Raw genomic sequence first — 24387 nt, 5'->3', positions numbered from 1 at the left:
AGGAGGTGGTTGTAGCATGGCATGGAGGCGTGGAGGGAAGTAGGGCCCGATGCCACCATAAATTGATAAACATTGTAGTTTAAATAATGCCAATAATGATCATATTAATATCATTGAATGAAATGTGCTATAATTGACACATTTTGCATGGGGAGATTGGGGTGGGTAGTCTTTTTTGCCACCCCTCGGATCTGCCAGTGCTGCTAGGTACTGGTCTGAGGTGAAGTTAATGGGATGCTGTGAAGCATGAGGGGTCTGATGACGTGACAAGCTACATCTGCTTCCCTACTTCTCCACTTCCTGATAAACAATACCCTCTCCACCCATGCAGCTCAAACAGACACAGTTCAGTGTGTTGTCTGGTGTCGTGTCTCACTCATGTTTTCTCACTTGTACTGCTTTTCAACCCAGAAACCACCCATATACTCTACATAGGCTTTGCTGTAGCTTCTAGCCAGTGAAATGAGATGCTCAGCAAGTGTGGCGCATACAGATGCAGGCTTTCTAGAGCAAAGCGGATGGTGGGTGCAGAGGAAATGACACAAAGAGTTCTGATTAAAGATAATGCTCCCCGTTAGTCAAACTGTCAGGGCGGGCTCAGGATAAATGAGCTAGGCCTTTCACCAATGGGAGGACAAGACAAGAGATTACTCCGGTTTTTTTTATTATGGAAGTGTTCAACTGAGTTGAATTGATGTTGATTATATCACAGCATATATTTGTGGAGGTTTGCCACAAGCTACTGTTCATATTATGGGGATATTCTTTGAATGAAGACTGCCGGTCCCAATAAGAGCCTCATAAGAAAATCTGTAGAATAGGATCTTAATAAGCCCATTGGTATCATGTGAGAACACATTAAATAAAACACATTTCTTTATTCCCAGATTTATAAGATTAGCATGCCATCTTGAATGTAGTTTATGAATTGCAATGTGGACCTTAATAATTCCATATGGACACCAAACACATTCCAGTCAGAGGGGAAGATATGGTCTCTGTCCTTGAGAAGTCCCTTTTCTTGGTGGGGCCACTACCAACTCCCTTCTCACTTAGCAGAGCCAGCGTGTGTCTGAACTGGTGAGAGCAGAGTCTTATCTGCATGTGTTGTATCTCACAGCTGCCATCTTTCCAAGGCCACTGTTATGACTATAGGGAAACCCGAGCAGTTTAATTCAAGTTGCAGCGGGAGGCTAATGCATCCGTTGGACATAAACACCTGTGGTTTTATGCTCTCAGCAACTCTGTTTAACATCTTTTCATGTTTATTTCCTTGGGCATATGGGATCATGCCATGTCCAGCCCAACAGCATCTGGATCTCTTCACCCCGGAGCAGCGACGAGGTAGCCAAAAGAGACAGAAAACGGTCATACGTTGTTGGCATACTGTTTGTCTCTGATTATATTTGTGAGACCAAAATGTATTAGCGATTTCACCAGAAGCGTATGATCTAAAGACTGAAGCAGCTGTCTGGTTAGTGTCCCACATGTAGAGGGACTGTGAGTCCTGTGTAAACCTCCAGATATCTGAGAAACCTTCTGACTCTGTCTGTGGCTGTGTGGGGTTTATTTAACCCCATGCTGTTATAAACTGATGTCAGCTATGTAAACATGGAGAGATGACACCTGCTTGGAAGGAGTAGAGAACCAGACAGACGCTGCTTAATCCAGATGTGTGTGAGTGTGCGTGTGTGGTTGTTGTTTTGTTGTTGTCTGTTACAGAGTTTGTTTTTGATTGTGGTTTTGTAGGTTTGTAGCTGTACAGTATGTCATATTTTGTCACTTTTTCTGGTGAGGTTTAGTGGGCAGATTTTAGGCTAATACTTGGCATATAAACTATCTCCAATAGGGTAATATTGTTATTTGCATTCTGGAAGTACAGAACTAGAAACAATAAGGTTGGGGAATCATTTTGTTGTACTGCTACGCATTACCTCAATGATGACTTAATTCTACTTTAACATTAAAAAGTATCTAAAAATAGCCATCTTGTTACATCTCTGTTTTTTCTGAAGCTCTCTGTTCCTGGAATGTGACTGTGATGCGACACCCTATTGATTAGCACTAGATAGCTTCAGCTCTGTTGTCACAATCTGCAGCTCAGCGTCCTAATAACAAGATATATTTCCTTCTTAGTAAGAATGCTCCCTCGGTTGACGCTGTTTTGAAGAGACATTTTCACGTGTCAAGACATTAAAGAACTAAATGTTGCTGTTATGTTGCTTTGAAATGTTGTAATTTCTCAAGTACAAGTACAGGACATTGGAACTCATTCTCATTCTACAATATTAATTTCTTAAATGTCTAAATACATGTTCAAATGTTTATATTAGCTAAATAATACAAAAAACGATTGAAATATGTATGTGGCTTCTATTGTCCAATTTGCTAAGCCCAGTGTAATATCTAATGTACAAGATAAATAAGTAAAGTGATAGATACTGTCAGTTGTGGGGGTGGGAGTCCTCACCAGACTCCTGAATTTCCAACAACAGTGACGACACAGAAAAAAAGGATACTTGTTTTGTTTTTGATTTCATTTGGAGGGCCCGTGGAATTTTCCATGTAGTGTAGAAGCTTTCAGAGCAGACAGGACTGTGCTGTACTCCCTGGAGCAGCTGGGGCCTTATTGACTGAAACAAGAAACTAAAGGGCTTGGATGCACCCTGCACCAACTCTTCTATCCTGGCTCTGCCCACTGATGGGACCTAGTCCACCTGCCCACAGTTATGGACTCATAAAATGGTGAAAAGATCTCATAAAATAAATACACAGAATAGTGGAATGCCTGCATATAGGCTTTCAGGTTTGCTGAGTGTGGCAGACTTATTACAATATGACAGCAGGCCTCTAAAAGAAGAGAAGGTTGGAGGGATGTCATCCTTGAGATGCTTTTGAACTTTAGAATGGAAGTGACAATGCAGCAATGATTGTTCAACCATCCTCCAGTGGCAGCTCTATGGAGGTAGCCTATCAGGGGGATGTAGGGACACCGTGATCCCTGGGCTGTCACCATTCTGATCTCCCCATGGGACGTGTAGTGGGGGCGGACTGCTGATATGCTGTCACCCAGACCAAGGACAACCCTGGCTCCTCTGTGACCTACATAATGGAGGATGTCAGCCAGAGCTGGTGCCTGAGCCTGGGGCCCGGACTCTGATCTGCTGAAGTCAAGCATCCAACATCACAAGAATCAAATCACTCATACGCAAACCACGACCTTTACAAGTCACTGGTAATAAGGACAGTGAACGTTCTGAAACAAGAGGTCTTAGACCAGACCCTGCCTGGCTCTGTGACCTTGCTGTTTGTTCAGCTGTGTGCTTCTGCCGCAGGTACAGGTGAGCAGGTAGCAGGTTGAGACCGAGAGCCACCTGCTGTGTGTGTGTAAGTGTGTGTGTGTGTGTGTGTACTGTATGTTTCTTCTGTGTTTGAATGGGAGAGGAGGTAAACAATTGACAGTCACTATCCTCACTGAAGGTTAAGATGACCTTTAACTTGGCCATTTTACCTGTTTGGTTAAAGTGTTTGTCTATTCACATGTGAAAACATGTTGACTGATATCCACCTCCTGTTTGTTGACTCAGCCCTACAACTAGGCTCTCTCTGTGCTACTCTAATACTCTGCCGGCACACCCTGTATAATTGGTTGGAACACAGCCAATAGTGACAACTAGGGTGGAGCACCAATCAAATTGAGTAGCATAGTTGACTAATGAGTTTGGGCTCTCGGACATTCATGCAACCCAGCAGAGTGAAAACATGGAGGTCTGACTCAGTGATGATGATACACAAACTGTGGATTCAATGAGCAAAGTTTAACTTAATTAAAATACTGGAGTTGTTTGTCTGTATCACTACGGTGTCCTATTGGTATATACAGTCATTTTATTTTCCTTTTAGTGAAGTGCCTTTTGTCTTTTTTTTTTGCTTCTATCACAATATTGTTGTGCTCGGTTATAAATAGAAGAAAACATGTCCACTTATCAACATACAAAGACACAAAAGGAGTTGGCGAGACAAACCTGTTTGGATTCTATTATTAGCTGCTTGCAGACTCAAAACAATGTTTGTGTGTCCTTTCGCATCAGATGTTTTCCTTTCCTGGTCTAAAATAGATGCTGCAGTCTCTTCCTCTCTGCTGCTCTGTACTGGCTTTGTTCTTTTCTTTCATGGGCTACAGTGTGGTCAAATACAAGTACTTTTGAAGCAGCAGGTATACGAACCAGATGATTAAATAGGACTGTTGTGGCTAGTACTGTACTAAATGCCAGGCAACTGTAGATAAGAATGCTCACTGTTCTTTTGCATGTTCCCATCACCATGGTACAGTATACTGCTTGAGGGCCATTCTGTATAGCAGGATTGTGCTCTTTTAATGCAAATAAAAGAGGTTTACATGAGGAATCCTTCAGGCTGATCTTACTAAATGTAATTGTTAGATACACTCACAATCTGTCCAAAAGGTATCATATTTTTTACCTGATGTTTTGTTTTTTTGATCACCATTAAATGTAATATAGACATTTCTAGTTGTTAATGTCTCCCCTTGTGTTTTTTGTATTCTGTTAGCACAGAGATAAATGATAGGGAGAAAAAAAAGATGGCAAGTACAGAGCAGTTAATTTAAATATGTTTTGAGCTTGTTATTTTTATTTCATCTCAACCTATAGTACCACAGACTAGAATAGGAAATCGGTCATTCAAGCAGAATTCATGACTCTCTGAGTCTTTTTTTGCCTTTCATTATTTTTTTATTTTATGCACCTGCCACTGCTTTTTTACCCCATGCCTGTCTGTTAAATGCCAGTGCAGTGAGGCTAGCTCCATCCATGGGCAACCACATGTCACTTATGTAACTAACTGTATTAGTGAACCCTTTACCCTTTTTACTTCTTGTGGAAAACCTACTTACTCCATTTTTTTATTACAAAACTTCTTGAAGTAGTTGCTAATACCCAGTCGGTGATCCATTGATTTTGTTCTGGTTCTGTTAATGGATTGGACAAGAATATTCCACCAGGGTCATAGTGAACTGACCAGGCAACAGTTTATGACTCACTTTGCTCCTCCCTGGAAAATGCCATATATTTAAATAAGGAATCCATGGGTAACTGTGCCCACTAAGTCTCCCTCTGAGAGGAAAGATTAACCAATAACTGAAACCATGTTAGGTGAAGAAAGAATTATGTTCAAGGTGCAGCAGAAATATGTGAGCAATGTCTTCACGATGGAGCAAAGTAGAGCTTAGCAGTAGTCTTCTCTTATCGTATTCCCTTGTTTGGCACCCAAAGCCTTTTTCATTACTATAAGGATATCTATGTATGGTGGTGAATTTCACTATAAAATATAGCCTAGTTTGTTTTTAGGTAATTAAACAGCCTGTCACTAGTTGGTTGGCAATTTCTTCCTGGTGTCAAATGTTTTTTAAACTTGTCTTTGTGTAACCACACCCTCAAGCCACTAAACAAGGATGCAGTAAGGATACGTTAACAACAGCAAATAATGACAGCGCTACCTCTTTCTTAATCAAAGGAAGTGTTGTTGCTGGGAATTTTAGCTTCCTGCTGGCAGCTGATGGAAACTACTATGTTAAAATGCATGCTGCAGAACCAGTGCACTATCAGAGCCATTAAACCTGTTCCTTCCACTAGATGACTACGTTTATCAGTCTGGTAGAAAATGAAATGAGAAAAAGGCTAACCTCGGGCCCTCAGGTGGACCCTCTGCTAGCCACTGGAGATGATATCACCCAGTATGCATTTTCTCAAGAACATTTTCCTTATTCTTCTTTCTGACCAGGTTGGGTTCTCTTCTACCTAACTGCGTCTAATTATTACAGTGGAAGGTTTTCAATACATTTGTCCAAGGTATGAATCAATAACCCATTGTAAGTGCCTTGCAATAGTTTGAACTGTTTTTCAAATTATCCAACTTTTATGTATTAACAAGGGAGTCAGGTGGCTGAGCGGTGAGGGAATCGGGCTAGTAATCCGAAGGTTGCCAGTTCGCTTCCCGGTCATGCCAACTGACGTTGTGTCCTTGGGCAAGGCACTTCACCCTACATGCCTCGGGGAGAATGTCCCTGTACTTACTGTAAGTCGCTCTGGATAAGAGCGTCTGCTAAATGACTAAATGTAAATGTAAACAAAGTAAGTTATGTATTTTTTAATGTTCATTTGAAAATATGGAAATATCTCATTTGCATAATTATTCATGTGTGCATCAACAATAAAGTATGGAAGGTTGAGGTGTGCGAGTCTGATGGGCTACATCTCATTTCAATGTTGCAGATGTTAATGTATTATTATCTATAGCAGTTTAAGCCTCTTCATAAGTACAAATGGGATACATTAGGTCACGTGCAGATACAATGTATCTTCCCTGGCAAGGAAGTATAGACTTACATATTCTTCCACCCACAAGAGTGTGAGAAAGCCATAGCAGAGATCAACAACAGACATTAGGAAAACACAGGAGACACAGCATGATCCATTTTTCCATTGTGTGTGCGTGTGCTTGTGTGTGTGCAGGGGGGTTGGGCATCGGAAAGAGTGGTTTTGGTTCCCTGGCCTAGTGAAGGAGGTGTCTGTGTTGATGGAGAGAGAGCGGGCCTGCAGGATCCTCTGTGTCAGCAGCCTGGATGTGAGAGACGCTGGGCGGAAGTGCTCTGCTGGCAGATGGCCAAAGCCCCCAGTTCCATCCTCCTCCTTTGTCTCCGGACATGGAGGACAGAGGGGCCTTTAAGGCTGTCACTGGGAAACGTATTGAACTGCGCTGCCTCTCCAGTCACAGGCACAGGCTGCTGCCTTGCACTAACTGTCCCTTCTCTCTGACTGCTTTGTTCTTCTGGTTCCAGTTACAACGGGGCTAAATACATTCGAGGATTTGTGTAAAGGGTTGCATTTGACTTGAGATACTGTTGCTCTCCCTATCCCTACTGTGTGTAGAGAACGCGCATACTAGGTTGGCCAGTAGGGATGGGGGGGGGGGAATCTGGAAGAACTTTGGCTTTCATAATTTACGAGGAAAAAATGAGTTAGACATGAGCAATGCTGTCTGCAAACTATCTCACGGAAAGATAAAGTATTGTGGTAATACCACCAAAATACCCATGCCCATATCACACGACACTACCCTGAGTTATCAGACAAATCAGCGGAGGAAGCCAAACCTGCTAGCAGCAAACAACGAACGCGGGATACATGTTTCAGTAAGCTCCCCAGCAGTTCAGAAAAGGCTAATCGCATAACAGAATCGATCTCTAATTTTAAATGCAAAGACCTTTGTCCTTATAGTGTGGTCGAAAATACAGGTTTCGTAACATTATTTACACTTTAGAGTCGACGTACACAATCCCGAGCAACCTCAACCCAGAGCATGTTGACCAGCGCTTGTTTTTGCACAATAATCTAAACATACCCATGCACTAGCTTTGCATAGCCTACATGCAAACATCAGTGAAGCATAGCCTACTTTTTGTTCATATTTATTTTTTGTTTAAAAGTTGCCTAAGTGGTATACATTTCTTAATCTGTCAGTTTGTGTGCAGTTGACAGGGGCTATACAATAATTCGGCACTTTTTTTTTCTTCTCTATTGCCTTCCCTGCAGTCCTGAAGTTAATGTTAAGTTTTAGGAATTAAAACTTGAAATAAAACTTGGAAAGCTCTAAGTGAATTTGACTGTGTTGTATTTGAAGGTATGATTCAACAGTTTTTCATGGTCCAGTGTTTTTTTTAATAACCAAAATAAATTGTAAGAAATCCTAATATCGAATCACAATACTTACAGAATTGCAATACATATCGAATCGCCACTTAAGTATTGTGATAGTATCGTATCGGGTCCCTGCTGATTCCCGTCTGTATTGGCCAGTGAGTGTCAACAACGCCCCATTGTTCGTGATGGGGTTTGTTTGTTGACAGTCTGCCTTACCTGCGTAGCCAGCCCACATGCTCTCTGCTCATTCTTACTGGCTGTCAGTTCTGTCTCAGCTCAGGCAGAGGGCGGACCCCAGTCTGCAGGTGTGTTTGCTGGAGACAAGCTGTCAGAAAGGAGCTTTTTTCATGTCAGAAGTGCTGCACCGCCTCTCTTCCCTGACAGAGGGATATAAGCACAGCAGTGCAGGAAATAGAGAGGGGGAGTAACACCTGTCTCGAACAAGCAACATCCTAACCACCGGCCCCCCTCCATTCTCCAAACCACACGCACATTCTAAGACGCCGAAAAATACATGTACAGCCGACATCTCTTCCTCTGAACAATATCTGCTGTCAGATCAAAGTTTTCACCCTAACTGTTGCCCAAGTGTTTTGAACACTTTCTATGGGGACATAACCTGATAAACTTAGTCAACTAAGTTCTTGAAAGCATCTATGATAGGAAGTGCTATTGACTAAGAACTCAATTACATAACTTGTAATTTTCCATTACAAGTTATGTAATGGAAAATGTATTTGACAAAATTGGCGTTTACCATCACTGGATCTCTTGTGGATGTGTGTTTTGTAAACTGTGATTCTGTTTGTGTGTCAGGCATGGAAGAAACGTTGGTTTATTCTGCGTAGCGGGCGGATGAGTGGTGACCCGGATGTCCTGGAGTACTACAAGAATGACCACTCCAAGAAGCCCATTCGTATCATAGACCTGCACTGTTGCGAACAGGTGGATGCAGGCCTCACCTTCAAGAGGAAGGAGTTCCAGGACAGCTTTGTGTTCGACATCAAGACCTCAGACCGGACCTTCTACCTGGTGGCCGAGACAGAGGAAGAGATGAACAAGTGGGTCCGCTCCATCTGTCAGCTCTGCGGATTCAACCAATCAGAGGATAACCATGGTATGACCCCTGACCCTGAGTCTCTCTCTCTCTCTCGCTCTCTCTCTCTCTCTCTCTCTCTCTCTCTCTCTCTCTCTCTCTCTCTCTCTCTCTCTCTCTCTCTCTTGGTCGGTCTCTCACTCTTTGCAGGTCTCTCTCTCTCTCTCTCTCTTGGTCGGTCTCTCACTCTTTGCAGGCCTTTCAAATCGTGTTTCATGATTTTATACACCTGGGGATCCCAGACAAGGCTGTGCTAGAGAGGATCTCATTACCAGTAATGGGTTGTTGAAATGAGAGATAGGGACGTTTTGTTTTAGTAGTACCAAATTGATTCGAATTCTGTCTTTGTTAATTTTGTACTTGTTGGCTGTAGACACAGTCAGAAAACACAGACACTTATCTGTAGTTTCCTCTCTCTATTCTTAAAAGACAGAGCAGAGAAGAATATCAAATGTTTTTCCACTTCTGTTATTTGAGAAGGTAGGACTGGAACACCCCTTCTAAATGGGGATTGGTTTTATTGATTTTTTTTTTCTTTTTTGTTTTGTTAGAGAACAGGACTGATCTCTGTCTATCATCTCCTGCAGAGAGAAAAGGCTGTTAGCAGATCTTAAAGCCCATAAGTGACTTATTGATATGGATGGCCAAGGTTAACGGTCATGTTTCCATTTCCAATGCCTCAAAAGACCGCTTAAAGAGACAAGATGAACTTTACACTGGAAAGTTTTTTGTTAAAAAGTTACAAATCCACATTTTACATTGTGTCCCTTGAAGGGGAAATGGAAGGATCACATTCTCACATGTTTAAACTTTAGGTCTGATGATCTGTAATACCACTTTAAAATGGCCAGATGTTAGATTGAGCAGCCATAGTGTGTGTTTGTGTGTGTGTGGAGAGGTCTGTGTATGTGTGCGTGTGGTGGTGGTGTTATGTCTGCCTTTGGTCCTGTAGCCTCAGTTTGCTTGAGGAATCTGTGTGGGTGGGGCTCTGACAGTGAGCATGTGTGGCAACAATGAGATGAGATATATACCAAACTATATTGATTGACTACAGATTGAGACCCTTTGGTCCTAAACCTCAAATCATCTTGGTGGATAAAGGCATTCCTGTCTAATATAATATCCTCATCCTTCAGTGGATACGTCTGTACTGTAAACTCCCTGCTACTCATTACCTGTTTACTACTGCATGTGAGTATTCTTATTTTTTTTACCCTGTATTCCTCAGTGCTTCTTTGTCAGGTGCGTAGACCTAGAGAAGCACCATCAGAGACTGGGTCTGGGTGGAGAGATCATAACATCCTGCACATGCTCTTTGGCGGTCTTATCCTAGTCTCAGCCCAGTAGATCAGAACCCTGTCTGACCTTCTTCTGGAGGGTGCCTATGGGCCTACCACTGGCTTGTTCAAACATACTGCAATAGTATACACACACAGCCATCACGGTCGACATAAACCAGTTGCCCTATAAAGAGGGGTTGGAAACGTTCATGTGCCTTGACTGTCTAGTCCTCCGCAATGCAAATCACCCCGCCCCTCTTTAGATAAGGGTTAGGCAGTGCACGGCCTCCCAGATCCCCAGGCTAGTATCAGGTTGCCATCGGCAATGTGTGAGTGAGTTACAGTACATTACTCCTCAACCTTCTTTTTAAACCTCATATGCAAACCCAATAGGAGCCTCGGGCCATAGCTGGTATAATAGCGTTTGAGTGTGTGCGCGTGTATGCCTGTGTGTGTGTTTGCTTCGGTGAGGTACTACCCAAACCTGTTCAATTGAAGCCCAAGCTAAAATCTTCTGTGGAGAAAAATAACCTTGACTCAACCTGCCCTGAATCTATTGTAAGAATAAAATATGTTGCGGTCCCAGCAGATTCTGCAGTGCCATGATCAAGCAGTGAAGATGGGTGGTGGATGCTCAGTGCTTAGGATGCTCAGTGTGGAGAAGAAGGAACGGGACTCTGCTGCAAAACTCACCTCTTAACAAAAACTGCTCCAGACTTACATGAAATAAAATGCAGAATAATGGATGGTACCCATCGGATTCAGGCTTGTGGGATGTGTTAGTGTGTGTGTGTGTGTGTGTGTGTGCTGTATGACATCAGATGAGCACCGCCCTGACACAAAGATGACTCAGTGTCTTCCAGATGTGCTGTGTCTTAGTTAGGTCAGGACCAAACAAGACAGCAGAAAGATGTCTTTACTCCCTGGGAATAACCCTCATCATTCAAAACCCAAATCAAATGTTTGTTTCCTTTCTGTTTAGAGCAGGGATCTGGTTGTTTATCTGCATGCACAGGGACACCGTGTGTATCTCATGATGTCAGTTGGGTGTTGGAAAACATGTTGACAGTCTAGTAAAAAGGAAAGGAAGGCGATGGCCATGGCTGAGTAAACTTGCACAAACATCTTCCATCATCCACTGTCAGTCTGTCTGCTCTCACTGTCTGTTTCTCAGGTAGTTGAAGCACTAAGGAATTGTGAAAAACAGTGGCAATTCTGTTTCTGGCGGGGGGAGGAAACAGGTGTAAGGCCTCAGGCACCAATGTTAGTTATTTCACTGAAGCATTAACACTATCACATCACAGATGGTTCACACTGAAAACATCAGAACAGTGTGCCATACTGCTGTCATATAAACATCAGCTCATCTTCGTGTCTGGAGTGTGTGTTTATTGCTTATTTTAGGCCTGGTGTGAATGGGTTATTCCATTCAGTGGTAAGAGATACCTGCAATTGGCGCTGTTCAGTGCTGTTCGCCTACAGTTTCTGTAGGTCTGTCTGCCCACCTACCTTTTCTGGCTGGCTGTCTCTCAGTCTGAAGTGAACAGTTCACCAGGGCTGCAGCCACTCCTGCGACAGGCACTAAGGTTAGCCAAGGGCAAATTCTGGGAGCAGCTCATTATTAAACATCTCTCTCAGTGTGCTCTCTCTCTCTTTGTCTTTGTCTTTCTCTTTATCCATTTTTTATTGTTTCTTTCTCACCATCAATCTCAATGTGTTCTCCGTTTCTCTCTTCTCCAACTCTGTGCTTATGTTCTATTTTCCTCTCTAGCATGTGGATGTTTGTCCCCTCCCAAAGTGCCCTTCACAGCCATTGATTTTAGTTGAAATAATGAGACTCCATGGTGCAGTGAGGTCAGGTTGCTGATGCCACTCTGCCTTCTGGCTGGGACTGGTAGCCTCTGCTGCCGCTGCTATGCATCCCAAAATACCACCACTGGTTTCCCTGGCAGCACACAGGGAAAAAGGGATGTTCACAGATTTTACAGTGGAAGATTAGAGCACCTCAAAATCCTATATTATTTAGTTTATATTTAATCAATGTACCAGTATGATATAAAATAAAAAAGTATATGTTACTGATGGGCAGTAACTAAATAGATATACAATACATTTTAAGGCAAATGTATGGTGACATGATGGAAAACATATTCATTAGATTAAAGACCCCTTTAAGAGGAGCTATCATTTATCTGATCAATAACAAGCATCACGACAAGACAACAATCGATTGCCATATCCATAAAGCCTAAGCATTCAACACAAAAACAAAAACCTAGGGGAAGCACATCTGCAATAGTAAGAGCCTGCCTGTCTGCTACTGCCTGTTAGTGGTAGTACTGGCTGGCAGTGTGGCATGTGTCTGTTCCCAGGGAGACCCACCCCCAAGCGCAATCTAATGAATGGAACAGCATCTCATCAATCACAACCTTTGTTCTAACCCCCCTATATCCAAACCTAAATTCAATCCCCTCTCATTCTACCCCCCTGTGGTCTCCTGTTCCACACTTCCATTTGCTTGATTCTAAACAGAAATCCTGCCTGTAAGGTCTGACTGGTAATCTGATTGACTAGTAACTGTTGGAGGGTGAAACAGTACCAGTCAGAGAAATAGTCGAGGATCAAAGAGCAGTTTCTGACAGTGAGTGACACCTCCCAAAACAAATAAATTGTAGTAGGCGAGGCTATTGAACTAAGTGTAGAATTAAGGTCAGCGTACTGTTGGAAGCCCACTTTGTGCTCAAAGATCTAGAGTGAAAACTGTCTGAGACTGGGGAAAGGGTCGCAAGATTTCAGTGATGCTAGATTGACTAGATCGACTTATATCTTGTTTCCAATCTTGAACTACATTTACATTTACATCTTGAACTAGAAAACTAAGACTGTCATTATACACTCACACATTGTCTTCTGCCTAGCTGTAATGTGTTGTCTTCATTGCAGACCACAGGCTTGGGGGTGGTCAGTTCCAAGTATGACTGGTATGAATGGTGGTATGAATGACTGGTATGGTATCTTCTCCAAAGAGAGAATGAAACACAATCTTCTGTCATGACAAACTCGTTGAAATCCATAGATGGGCTCTATCCTGCAGATCACTGTGTTTCATTTATAGAATGGAACAGAAGGGGAGGGGGGGGGATTGCTTCTTTCTAAAATGAGCTAAACTCATTTTTCGATTCACCAGTCTAAACAAAGCAAGGCTTTTTAGGCTATTGATCAGTCAGCGTTGTGGGGAAAATTGATGTTGCGGTGTGGTCCTGGGTGGTGCTCACATGATGCTGCGGGCCAGGCCGGCTGAGAGTGGAGGGAGGGAGGGATGGACAACATGAAAGAGGGAAGTAGGTAGTGGGAGTAATGGGATCACAGAGCCCTCTTCAGTCCTCGCTCTGCTCTCCTTTACTCCACTAACAGGGAGGGAGTGGGGGGGGGAGTCTTGTCACTTTGTTAATTACACTCAAGTCAGCAGCTGCAGGAGCTGTAACAGCAGCAGGAAAAGAAGCCATCTCCCCCTCCAACGTTCTTCTCCCCCCCCCCCCCCCCCCTCATCGCCTTCCACCCAGTTGCAACAGAAGCTCAGCTCCCCCTCAACTCAGTGGTGTCCCAGTACCAGAGAGGACAGTGACAACCAGTGACAACCTCCTAGGCAGAGAGTTGAACTCTCTCAGGAACAAGGATCGGATAGGTCGTATTCATTTAATGTACCAGTTCTAGGCAGGAGCAAATGCTAATTCTCTTCTTAAGATGCACAGCCTTGTGGACCCCCTGGTGTATCTACCAAGAGCACAGAGGTGGTCCAGGGACCTCAGGAAAAGTGGATTGGAGCCCCATAGGACAGATACAGTAACGGAATTTCTGTTGAGGCACCCACTCATATGGCTTATCCCTTGGGTTATCTTCCAAAAAGCTATCTCGTTCAAACCTGTTAAGGAAATTGCTTTTTTCCAGGAACAGGGAGGAATCCTTAAATAAAAGGCAAACGTAGATAGATATGTTTTGAAAGATTAAAAGAACATATATCGACTATCCAATATATTGTAAGGTCTGGTATCACAAAAGCCCATGGGTTGCGCTTTAATACAATGATTACAACAACAGGAGGAAACAAAATCATATTTCAGTGAGTTTTACATTTACTGTAATAAACAATAGCAATAGGAATAGCAAAGGAAAGTGGGAGTAATAGTTATAAAATAACTGCAAAGTAGATTTAATCATGAAATGTTATGTTATAAATCCTTTAAATCACGAATGTCAACTAGTCAGACTTTGAGGTCAGAACTACTAATTTCTTAAAATATGTGAGCTTTTAAACACATTCTGTCTTACTTCCTTTCAGGAGGTGGCTGAGATTTTGTATGCCTTCTTTTATATTGTACTAGCATCCTTGTCTAGTTAGGAGTGTACAAAGGGGAAATGAGTCCTCTACAAAGCCGTCCTTGTCCTCAGTGATCCAGCAGAATTCTAATTCTGGCCTCCGCAGACCAGAAGCTTCTATATTAGATTATGTCCACGCAGCAGATGAGACAGTAGGTGATATATTATAGAACGTAATTGGAAAATTGCTCATGAACCGAGTCTCTCTTTGACCCGGAATAGCTGTGTTTTTGACTCCTATATCCTGCCAAATTTAGATTTCTCCTCTCTTGCCGCACTAATAATTTCCTTCATTAAGGAGAAACTATGGTGACAGTCAACAGGCTGAGCTGCAGCCAGCTCTTTTTGTAACTGACGTTTACTGTTACAGCATCATGCCAGAGTAGCCATGTTGTTTTGCACTTTCTCTTTGGACCTATTTTAGCTTCATGGCCGCTCCCTCTGAAAGGCACTCACCACAACAGATCAATATATCTACCCATGTCAGAGAGCCTAGTACTCACCGCACTGGCTGAGAGCTTTTTACAGAGCATGGAGATGTTGCCTTAACTAGCCTAGAGAGAGCAGGAGCCCTCTAACACTCGCATAATTGAGGTCCATTTGTGGAAGTCCTGCCTTAGTGGCTTCAGGCCTGACATCTCTCATGTCCACTGGGCCGGAGTCCCCTGACCATGGGACAATGGCGGCCTCCCCTCCCCTCAGGCAGGGATGTGACCTATTTCAACCAACTTTTGCTGCAGTCCCCCCCCTCACGCACTCCAGTCCCATGTTGCCAGTAAGTCACAGCAGTTATAGTCCGTTTTTATGGTCATCCATACACATGTACACTTCACTGGCTCAGGAATGTTATGATTAGTCCCAAATAAATCTTTGAGCTGTTTTACAAAGGTGCCATGCTAAAGTGAATAGATATTTTAGTATGTATCTACAAGGAGGAAAGTTTACTTTTGGATTTCTGTAAACCTTCTTTACTTTGTCATAATCTAAGAACCAGTACGTGTCTGTTGAAAACCAGTGAGGGGTCTTAGAAGAATTAAGTGTTTCAAATGTATGGCTGTTTTCCTCCCAGAGGTTAGTTCTGCACAGCACTGATGGGGGGATGAATCAGTGGGCTGCCCACTCTTCTTCTCCGCCAGTCCCCATTGAGTAAGTGGGGTCATGTGCACTTCCTGGTTTTGGCCCTCTGCCCAGTCTATTTCCAGAACTGAGGCCTGAGATTTGCCTTTAGTCTGTAGCCCCACAGCGTAGATATCAGAGATGTCACTCAGGAACAACAGGAAAAAGGACATGCTGTTCACACAGGCGGAACTGCAGAAGAACGTAGAGCCCCCCCAAAATCTCACTGAGCAGAACCCCCGAGTCAACAACTTTAGATGTGGGATAATTAAGGTCAAGTTTTTAGTGAACGTGGGCAAAGAAGGATTTTCTCTGTGTTGATCCTAATACCTCTTCTATATTGATTTTGTTTGGAGCTAATGCTTAAAGCTATTGAATACACGTCTATGTGATTGTTAACACTTAGAATCTTCAATTGAACTTCTTCAGCCTTTGACTTCATTGATTATGGAGGGTTAAACTGAGCTTATCTGCTGACCCTGTGATGCACCAAATGAATACCACATGATACAGAATGACTATAGATGATTTAGCATGACAAGTGGAGATTTGACTTGTTTACAATCTTAGGAACAAAATGATCAAATATTTTCCTTCCGCATGTAAATGAGCCCCTAAGTAAATCACCCCTCTCCTCTCTTTCCTTGGTGGTTGTTCCAGATGGCAGGTCATCCACGGTCCATATGCCCCGGTCTCTTGCTGCAGATGTCACTGGCTCGATGGCCCCTCTGATTGGGGAGCGCAAGTCATCTGCCCCTGTCCACTCCAGCCAGCCAGTCCTCTTCACCTTCGACGTCCCAGTCCGCCACACCCACCATGGCTCGCTGTCCAACAGCGCCCCCCAGGACTACCTTCTCCTCCACCAGTGCATGAGCAGGAAGACAGAGGGCTCACGGTAAGGACCATGACCCCCTGCTGCCCCTGTGTTGACTTCCTGTCATCCCATAATGCAGGTCAACATCCAGGTTGCAGCACATCCTGAACCTCAGAGCAGTTGGGGGGGGGGGGGAACCTTTGCTGCTGAGAGAAGCTGCCCATGCTCTCAGGGGTGTGATAATGCAGACATTGTACTAGGCTTTGACAGTGCTCTCTGTGTGTGTGTGTGTGTGTGTGTGCGTGTGTGTGTGTGTGTGTGCGTGGATGTTTGTGTCTGCCTGTGTGTATCAGTGTTTGCCCAGCCCTACTGCTCAGTGTAAAAATTAGTTGCCAGTGTGTTTTATGCTAAATAATCCTCCCAAGTTTATAATTAACATTCACTCCTGCACGCACTGCCATCATGACCACTTCCAAGAACCCGAGGCTGCCTTAATGATGATGCCATTCAGCGGCCGGCCTGTACAGTAGATGATCAATGAGGCCAAGACTGCAATTCATCACTTCCATGGGGCTGGGCTGCCTGATCAGCCACAGGGACCAGCACAACATTAACACATCAATCTGGTCCTGGGAGCCCCCAAGGAAAAGCAGGGAATCAAAACCTCACATTCTATCTTTCTATCCACATGCAGATGTTTCTGTCACTCCGCCTCTCCCTTTGATCTATTTCCTTATTTTATGAGGACCACTGGGTGACAGGTTGTGCTTCATCTCACTCTGAGTTTCCATATGGATCTCACGGCTTGTTGTACAGTCAGGGGTTAATCATTCTTGTAAGGTCCAGAGCCCCAGTGATTGAGGGCATGGAGATGAACAAAGATATTGATTAATGATTATACTCCCGAGGAGAGACCAGAGACTGCAGTGAATGTTTAAAGAATTGATTCAATGCTACATGTCATCTGACAAACAGAAAGAGAGCAAATCCTCATGAGTTGATGATCAAATGATCTCATGATCAGTTATTTCACACATGTCATCCTCTAATGATTCGTAACACAGTACTGTTTGAGTCGAGTTCATAGAAGAGTCCAGTTGCTTTTTTCGGGGGTGAATGTATGTGTCGTTAATTTTGTCCCATTCTACTAAAGTCTCTATTTGTTTTATTATACTCTCTGTCCAACCTGAGGGGAGCAAGCTGTAAGGTCTTTCCATATACCGGTATACAGTAAATAAGCCATGTCAAGCCATGGGGACTGTGATAAAGGTTACCCTCTCAACATGGATGTCCTCCCTCTCCTCAGAAGTGGACAAATCAACACACTACGTTCTAAAGACAGCCTGGTTGATAGATTAGATGCAAAAACATCTGTATAACAGTGAATTCGTATTTATTTTGAAACAAGGAAACATAAGACAAAATAAAAGAACATCAGTTTCATCCAAGGCAAATGTTACAGTCAAAACCATCCATGTTGTTTTGCTGCAAGAGGAAATGCTGCACTAACCTCTAGTGGCCGTATGGGGAATAGAACCCTACATCACTCTTAATGAGTGCTAACTAGTTTTAGTAGCATATGTGATAGATGTTGGCAGTGAAAGTTATGGCAGATGTCTATCTGTGATGATGCTGTTTCTGCCCTGCAGAAAGACTAACTCTCTTGTCTGTGTGTTTTTAGGAGTGCCAGTTTCTCTCAGGCCACGCGCAGCAATCTGTTTGTGGGCAGTGACTCAGCGGTGCAGAAACTGTCTCATGGCTTCTCCCACTGTCTCAACGGCATGGGCGCTCAGCTGCATGGCTTCTACAGCCTGCCCAAGCCTGGCAAACACCAGCTGCCTGCACACGCAGATTCCCCCCAGGAGGCCTGCTACGTCCTGCCGAGGGGCTACAGCTCCGAGGGCCCTCCCCATGGTGGTCTGGTAGATCTGGAGCTGGAAAACGAGGAAGTGTACACCTTCAAGATGCCCTGTAACACTCTTGCCGCCACACACAATAACGAACGGCTGCCTGACAACTACGACCTCCCCACCCCGCCTGGATCCTTCTACCAGATCCCCCGGACTTTTGACAAGAACCACAATGCCCTGACTCCCTCCAGCTCTGAGAGCTCCAGTGCCCCACCACCCCGGCCACCAAAGCCGAGCCAGGGCTCCGAGGGGAGGTGGGGAAGCCCTAACAATGGAGAGGTGACCACGACAGTGTCTGTCATTCCAAGGAGAAACACCTTGCCGGCTGTGGAGAACATCCGACTACACAGAGGTAAACAAACATACAGAAAGACAGACAGCCTAAGGTATGCAGTAGAAGGATAGATCTATTCGAACTTGCTCGACAGCGCTGTTTCATAATAGGGTATAATGTGTTTTGTTATATATTAATAATAGTTTTGTTGCGTTATTATGGTTGTTTCTGTCAGTGATAAGTTATGATAATTCATAATGTACCTTGGTAAGTGTAGAGCGTGTTCTGTGTAGAGAAGATTCTTTCGCTGCATGACTCAGAGTATCAGCACACACTCTTCTATCTGTCTCTTTTACTTTTCCTCTCTCTGTCTTTGTCTGTTCTGATTTAACACTAGCAGCTGAGCAGAGACAAAGAGCTAGTCTGGCAGACGCTGTTTTGCTGAGACTCTAATGAAATTCTAGCCATGTGGCCTGTTCCAGAATGCCTTGTTCCAGGCTGATAAGCAGTAAAAAAAAAAAAAAAAGAGTAAAGACTCGATGCCCGGCCTCTTCGGTACGCCGCACTCTGAGCCGGCCTAGATAAGCCCTTGCAGACACAGAAACAGGAAGTTACCTCTGAACCCTGTCACTCTGGCCCCAGGCTGGTCCCACACCTGCGCTGCCTGATGCCACGCTTTCCCAGAAACTAATTATAAAGCAATGGAGCATATAATGAAATGCCATGTACATTTGTTCCGTCTGCAAAGCCATCGGTTTACTCATTTACTGTACTCTGCATCCAGATAAATAAGGTGCGTTGTATAGAAACCGACTGGACAAAAACGTATAGCTTGCCTATAGCTCTGAACCTGTTGTGGTGGTTTTGGAAGAATGTTGATGGGAACATTCCTCTTGTCTCTCTCTTCAGGCTCCTCCTTTGAGACTAACAACCATCACCGTCCGATCTATTTCAACAACTCAGGGCAGACAGTGGAATCAGATGGCCTAAGCTCCTACCTGGTGAGTCGGCTCCTCCATTACGCTCGACAGACACAGTTGTCACTGTATTTTTATACAAGAAAATAATTATTTGACTGTTTTGAATCAAAATTTCTGTTTTGGCCTCACCGACAGAGAGCAAAGACCCCTCTAACCCGCTCAGACAGCGGGGACTCTGAGGACAACTATGTACCCATGAACCCCGGCTCCTCCCCCCTCAACGCTGCCCAGGCCGACAGCCCCAAGAACATCTACATTCCCATGAGTCCTGGACCTCACCACTTTGACTTCCCAGGGTTCTCTGCAACACTTCCAGCCCGTAAGGGGAGCACTGCCTCCCTGTCTCACCGCCCTGGGCGCCTCAGTGATGTCACACCACCACCCATCAATCGCAATCTAAAACCCAATAGGAAATGTAAGTGTCTTGATTTCTCTTAAGTTACAGTCGATTGTTGCTCCTAAATTTGATTTCTTTCAGCATCCTTTTATCAATGTGTTTGTAGGTTTTGTATTCAAACCCCCTCTCTTTGTGTTCCTAGCAAAGCCTTCACCTCTTGACTTGAGAAACAATGGAATCATTGATGAACTGCCATTTAAGAGCCCAATCACCATGTCCTGGACCAGACCCATGTGAGTCTCGCATCATTAGCACCAGTCGTCTTCCTGGTTTATCTACTAGTCTTCTGCATATGATATTGTATCTATGCCTTCTGTACATCTTGCAGAGAATACATGGGCTTCTGTCAGATTTTTTATCTTCACTAGAGCATTATATGTCATAGATCAGCTCACTGGGGCTGTTTTCTTGTTATTGATGAACGAAACAGTTGAAGGGTTAGAATTCATATGTATTCAATCTGATCATGGATGAAAAAATCCTATACTTGAAGTTGTCAGCACTTTAGCCACATATTCCTTTTATTTTCGTCAAATCCCAAAGTGTAGTTCTACATATACCCAACAGGGTCCTGAGACTTTGCATCTTTGTAGCCTAACCCCCAGGGCTAACTAGTGTTGTAATGTAGTCTGGTGATGCAGTGCAGTGCACAACAGCCCCTAGGAGCCCTCACAGACCTCTCCTGTTTCCTTAGGCCTGCTATGAACTCCATGTCCTCCCAGCACTGTCGACCAATCTCCACACAGAGCATCACCAGCACAGACTCAGCAGACAGTGAAGAGAATTATGTGGCAATGGTGAGCACCGATTTCTATGTGGAGATGGCACCTTCGTGCGTTCACTTTAATGACATATGATACCCTCTTCCTTCAGTATATGGCAAACAGTAGCTATTCCGGGAAGCTGGGATGTCTCAAGCTGTCCATCCCTCTCCTCTCTACCCTCTATAGCAGAACCCGGCGTCTACCTCTCCAGCTGTGAGTGGTACCAGCAGCCCCGCCCCCAGGAAGTGTGGCAACGTGGACTACCTGGCACTGGACTTCCAGCCCGGCTCCCCGAGTCCACACAGGAAGGTAAGCGCACAGGCAGAGAATACAAAAACACGGGCCGACACTCCAACAGACAGGTGTCTTTTTCCGTCCCACATTCACAAAGCGACGATCGTTTCTCACGAAACACGTTCTCCCTCCGCTCTCTTGTGGTTTTCCTGTCACTCGCAGCCGTCCACGTCATCCGTGAACTCTGACGAGAAGGTGGACTATGTGCAGGTGGACAAGGAGAAGACCCAGGCCCTGCAGAACACCATGCAAGAGTGGACAGATGTGCGGCAGTCTACTGAGCCCACCAAGGGGGTCAAGTCCTGACGCGGTCTTGGCAACAAGGACCCTCTTCTCGTGACAGGCTAATTTCACCGTCTCCACTCCGTTTTGGGAATGAATGAACACTGAAAGGTGGCAAATTGGACCTCTGTTGTGTCTTGTAACGGAGGAGACTGAGGGGACATAAAGCCATAGCCTACAAAGCCTAAGCCTTTCCTCTGTGTTCACCTTCAGTGCATTGCACAGCCAGTGTATGCAGGACATTAGGCCTTACCATGAACCAATCTGCCAAAGTTCACCTTGGAAAGACTGTTACTGCATACTATGGACAACTGATACTGATATGGTCAGCTGAAATCAACTTGCCTTCTAAGTCCTGATATGTACTGTACGCAGTACATGTATTTCACTGAAGTTGTCTGAGCTGAGTTGTTGTTTTGTTTTTGTAGAGGTGTCTTATGTTTTGTCTCTTTAGCAGGTAAATTAGCAAATTGCTGCCAATCAAGACAGTATTGCTGTTTATGACCACACTAGCTACAGCAACTAATGAGGGAGGCAGTGCAATACTGTTATTTTATCAGGAATGCAAACATGCAGCCTTTCATTGCTAGTCAGACTCTTGCCTTTGACTTCAAGCAAGCTCATTTGAGCTGAGCCTTGCAAAACTAGTGAAAAGGTTCTCTTTATTGCAGGTAGTTATTTCAGCTGTGCATGTCTGCTGAGAGAGACTAAATGCAGCCTTATAAGGTCTTTGTCAGAAACCTTAATGATCATTTCAAATGACTGTTGCTTTTGCCAGTACAAATGACAGTGTGTCATCTATATTTACCAAGAACAGTCTCTTATGTTAACAGGTCTCCTTAAATACAAGTTAATGAGATGTTGGTCCATCAGTGAAAAAAAAAAAAAAACATTTGTGAAGATTAATCTGATGTCCCTTTCGTTAGTATGTGCATGTAGTATGCATCAGAGAAAGGTGAACAAGTGGGTATAACACTCAAATAATGCTTTACTCTAGAAATGTTTACCTCGAGAAAAAGAAACAGCTCTTGGGTAGGACTCACTAATGATGCCAGGTAGATGTTCATTGATTACAAAACACCATATGAGGTGCCATATCCAAGGTTTTCTGAAAAGTGTTATTACATTTACTTCTGTAAGCTCCAACATCTCTCTTTCTCTCTCTTTCTATCTCTTTTACCCACACAAACATACTCACATTTATTTCACATATGGTTATCAGGCATTTTGTAATACTGAAATCCTGGGATCATTTGTCAATAATATTTCGATCAACACTTTACTTTAAATTACATTATCTACCACGTAGCTACATAACAATACTGATCCCCAAAACAATGTGGGTACATGGGAATTGCTAAGTAATTCAGTTGTATTAAGCGTTAGTGGTGTAGGCTATTACAAAAGTGTAATAGGCACTTTTTTTCAAATGCCTGAAGCACACTACAGTCAAGTATAATTGTGTACATTGCAGCATAGAATATTTGCAACACAATAATTACAGGATAGAAATGTTATCCACAGGATAATCATACATTCTAAAACTAATATCATCTAAGTGTGTCCCCATTCCTTTTGACTCAGACATTGCTGTCATTCATGATTTGTTAACTAATAACCAATTTCATCTGTGTGGGATATATAATTGGCAATATTATTTTGATTTGTGTATCTAAGTCCAGTATTTCAGTGCGGGCTGGGACCCCTGATAGGGGAATCATGTGTAACAACATTGTGGCCATGGAATGCTATATGATTGTTATTTGGCAGAAGTTACATCCTAATGTTTTTCTACCATTTTTACTGCTTTTGTATTATTGTTATCATAATTTTTTTACTGGAAATGGTGGAACGGGGAAATGTACATAGGTGGACTCAAATCAATGTGGAGGCAGACCTTAACCTTTTAGAAATATAGATATGTGATCCATACTTCCAGAGAGAGGTCTGTTGTTAAATTGCACTGACTAAGGCCTTCCCATGTGAACAGTAGTTCAGACCTAAAGACAACGACTGAAAGAAAAAATGTATCTGTGAACTGATACTGTGTCTTGAGAGAGATCTACTAAAAGTGAAAACCCTGTGTATGTGTTGTGGTAGATTGTATGCTGTAGTATGTTAAACTAAACTGAGTCAATGGAACTGATATTCTCATTTCCACTGTCAGTTTTCAGAGTTGAGATACTCTAAAAGTAGACTTCATTTTACCATTCCTGTTGCTACTACTGTAAAACATTGTATCCAGTTATGGATTGCTTGTGAATTAATTTAATAATTTATTATGTGTATTGCTGTTGAAACTGTAAAAAATTCTAAGAAAAAGTGAGAGAGAAGAAACATTGCTCTACTAACAGTAATTTATGCAAATTGCCTTGATTTTGGGAAGCAATATGCCAAACAATGCCAATGTGATAGTCAAATGTGGTACATTTGGGATAAGCAAATCTTTGTTATTCCTGTATTATGTTAAACTATAACTGTGTACATGAAATAAATCTTGAAGTGCAGTTGAAGATGTGTCTAAACTTTTATATGACGTTATTAGAAAAATACTGCGGACTCAATCTGTGGCATTATTACTGTGCTAATTTAGGCTTCTCAGTACCAAGGAGCTACTCCCCTCTACTGTTGGTGTCAAGTACAACCATTTAAACAGGTCAGAAGGTAAATTCCTAAGTCCTCTGTCTACACTAGGCTACAGTATATAATGTAATCCCTGAAGATAAGCATTAAATACAATAATAATCCGTTTTCTCTTTCCTTAAAATATCTAGGACTATTTTCCACAGTTAAAGAACACAGCTATTGAATCCCAATGGAACTGCCATTTTGTGAGTGACTATAGATTGTTTAATATTTCGGAAAGCAACAACAAACAGCAGGTGGCACTGCTGTTCTAGTGCAGCTTGACATCAATGGTTCTGCAGTAGGACAAACTACGAAGTATTTGAGGACTTGCAAGTGTGCAATTCATAGCTTGCACCACTAGAGCGGGCATTTGAACATATTGCCCAAATGCGTATTTCATGTCCAAAGGGAGAAATGCTCATACAATGAGACTCTGTAGTAGGCTACCTCCGCA

General features: G+C 43.3%; 1 protein-coding gene across 2 annotated transcripts in view; it reads left to right on the top strand.

Annotated features, from left to right (window-relative positions):
* gab2 (GRB2-associated binding protein 2) overlaps positions 1–23805 on the top strand; it is a 29253-nt gene extending 5448 nt beyond the window's left edge. Inside the window, exons 2-10 of one of the 2 annotated variants that reach the window (XM_067246091.1) lie at positions 8538–8838; positions 16251–16485; positions 18086–18666; positions 19498–19589; positions 19704–19983; positions 20108–20198; positions 20660–20762; positions 20919–21038; positions 21186–23805. In XM_067246091.1, the coding sequence (XP_067102192.1) occupies positions 8538–8838; positions 16251–16485; positions 18086–18666; positions 19498–19589; positions 19704–19983; positions 20108–20198; positions 20660–20762; positions 20919–21038; positions 21186–21329 (1947 nt within the window). In that variant the 3' untranslated portion in view covers positions 21330–23805. Of the gene's footprint in view, positions 1–8537; positions 8839–16250; positions 16486–18085; positions 18667–19497; positions 19590–19703; positions 19984–20107; positions 20199–20659; positions 20763–20915; positions 21039–21185 lie in introns of both variants that reach the window. The other variant, XM_067246090.1, reaches the window with a different exon arrangement.
* The last annotated feature ends 582 nt before the right edge of the window (positions 23806–24387 follow it).

Source organism: Osmerus mordax, chromosome 11 (assembly GCF_038355195.1).
Source record: "Osmerus mordax isolate fOsmMor3 chromosome 11, fOsmMor3.pri, whole genome shotgun sequence".
In the NCBI taxonomy this organism is placed as follows: Eukaryota; Metazoa; Chordata; class Actinopteri; order Osmeriformes; family Osmeridae; genus Osmerus; species Osmerus mordax.
This window is presented reverse-complemented; position numbering and strand designations above follow the sequence as displayed.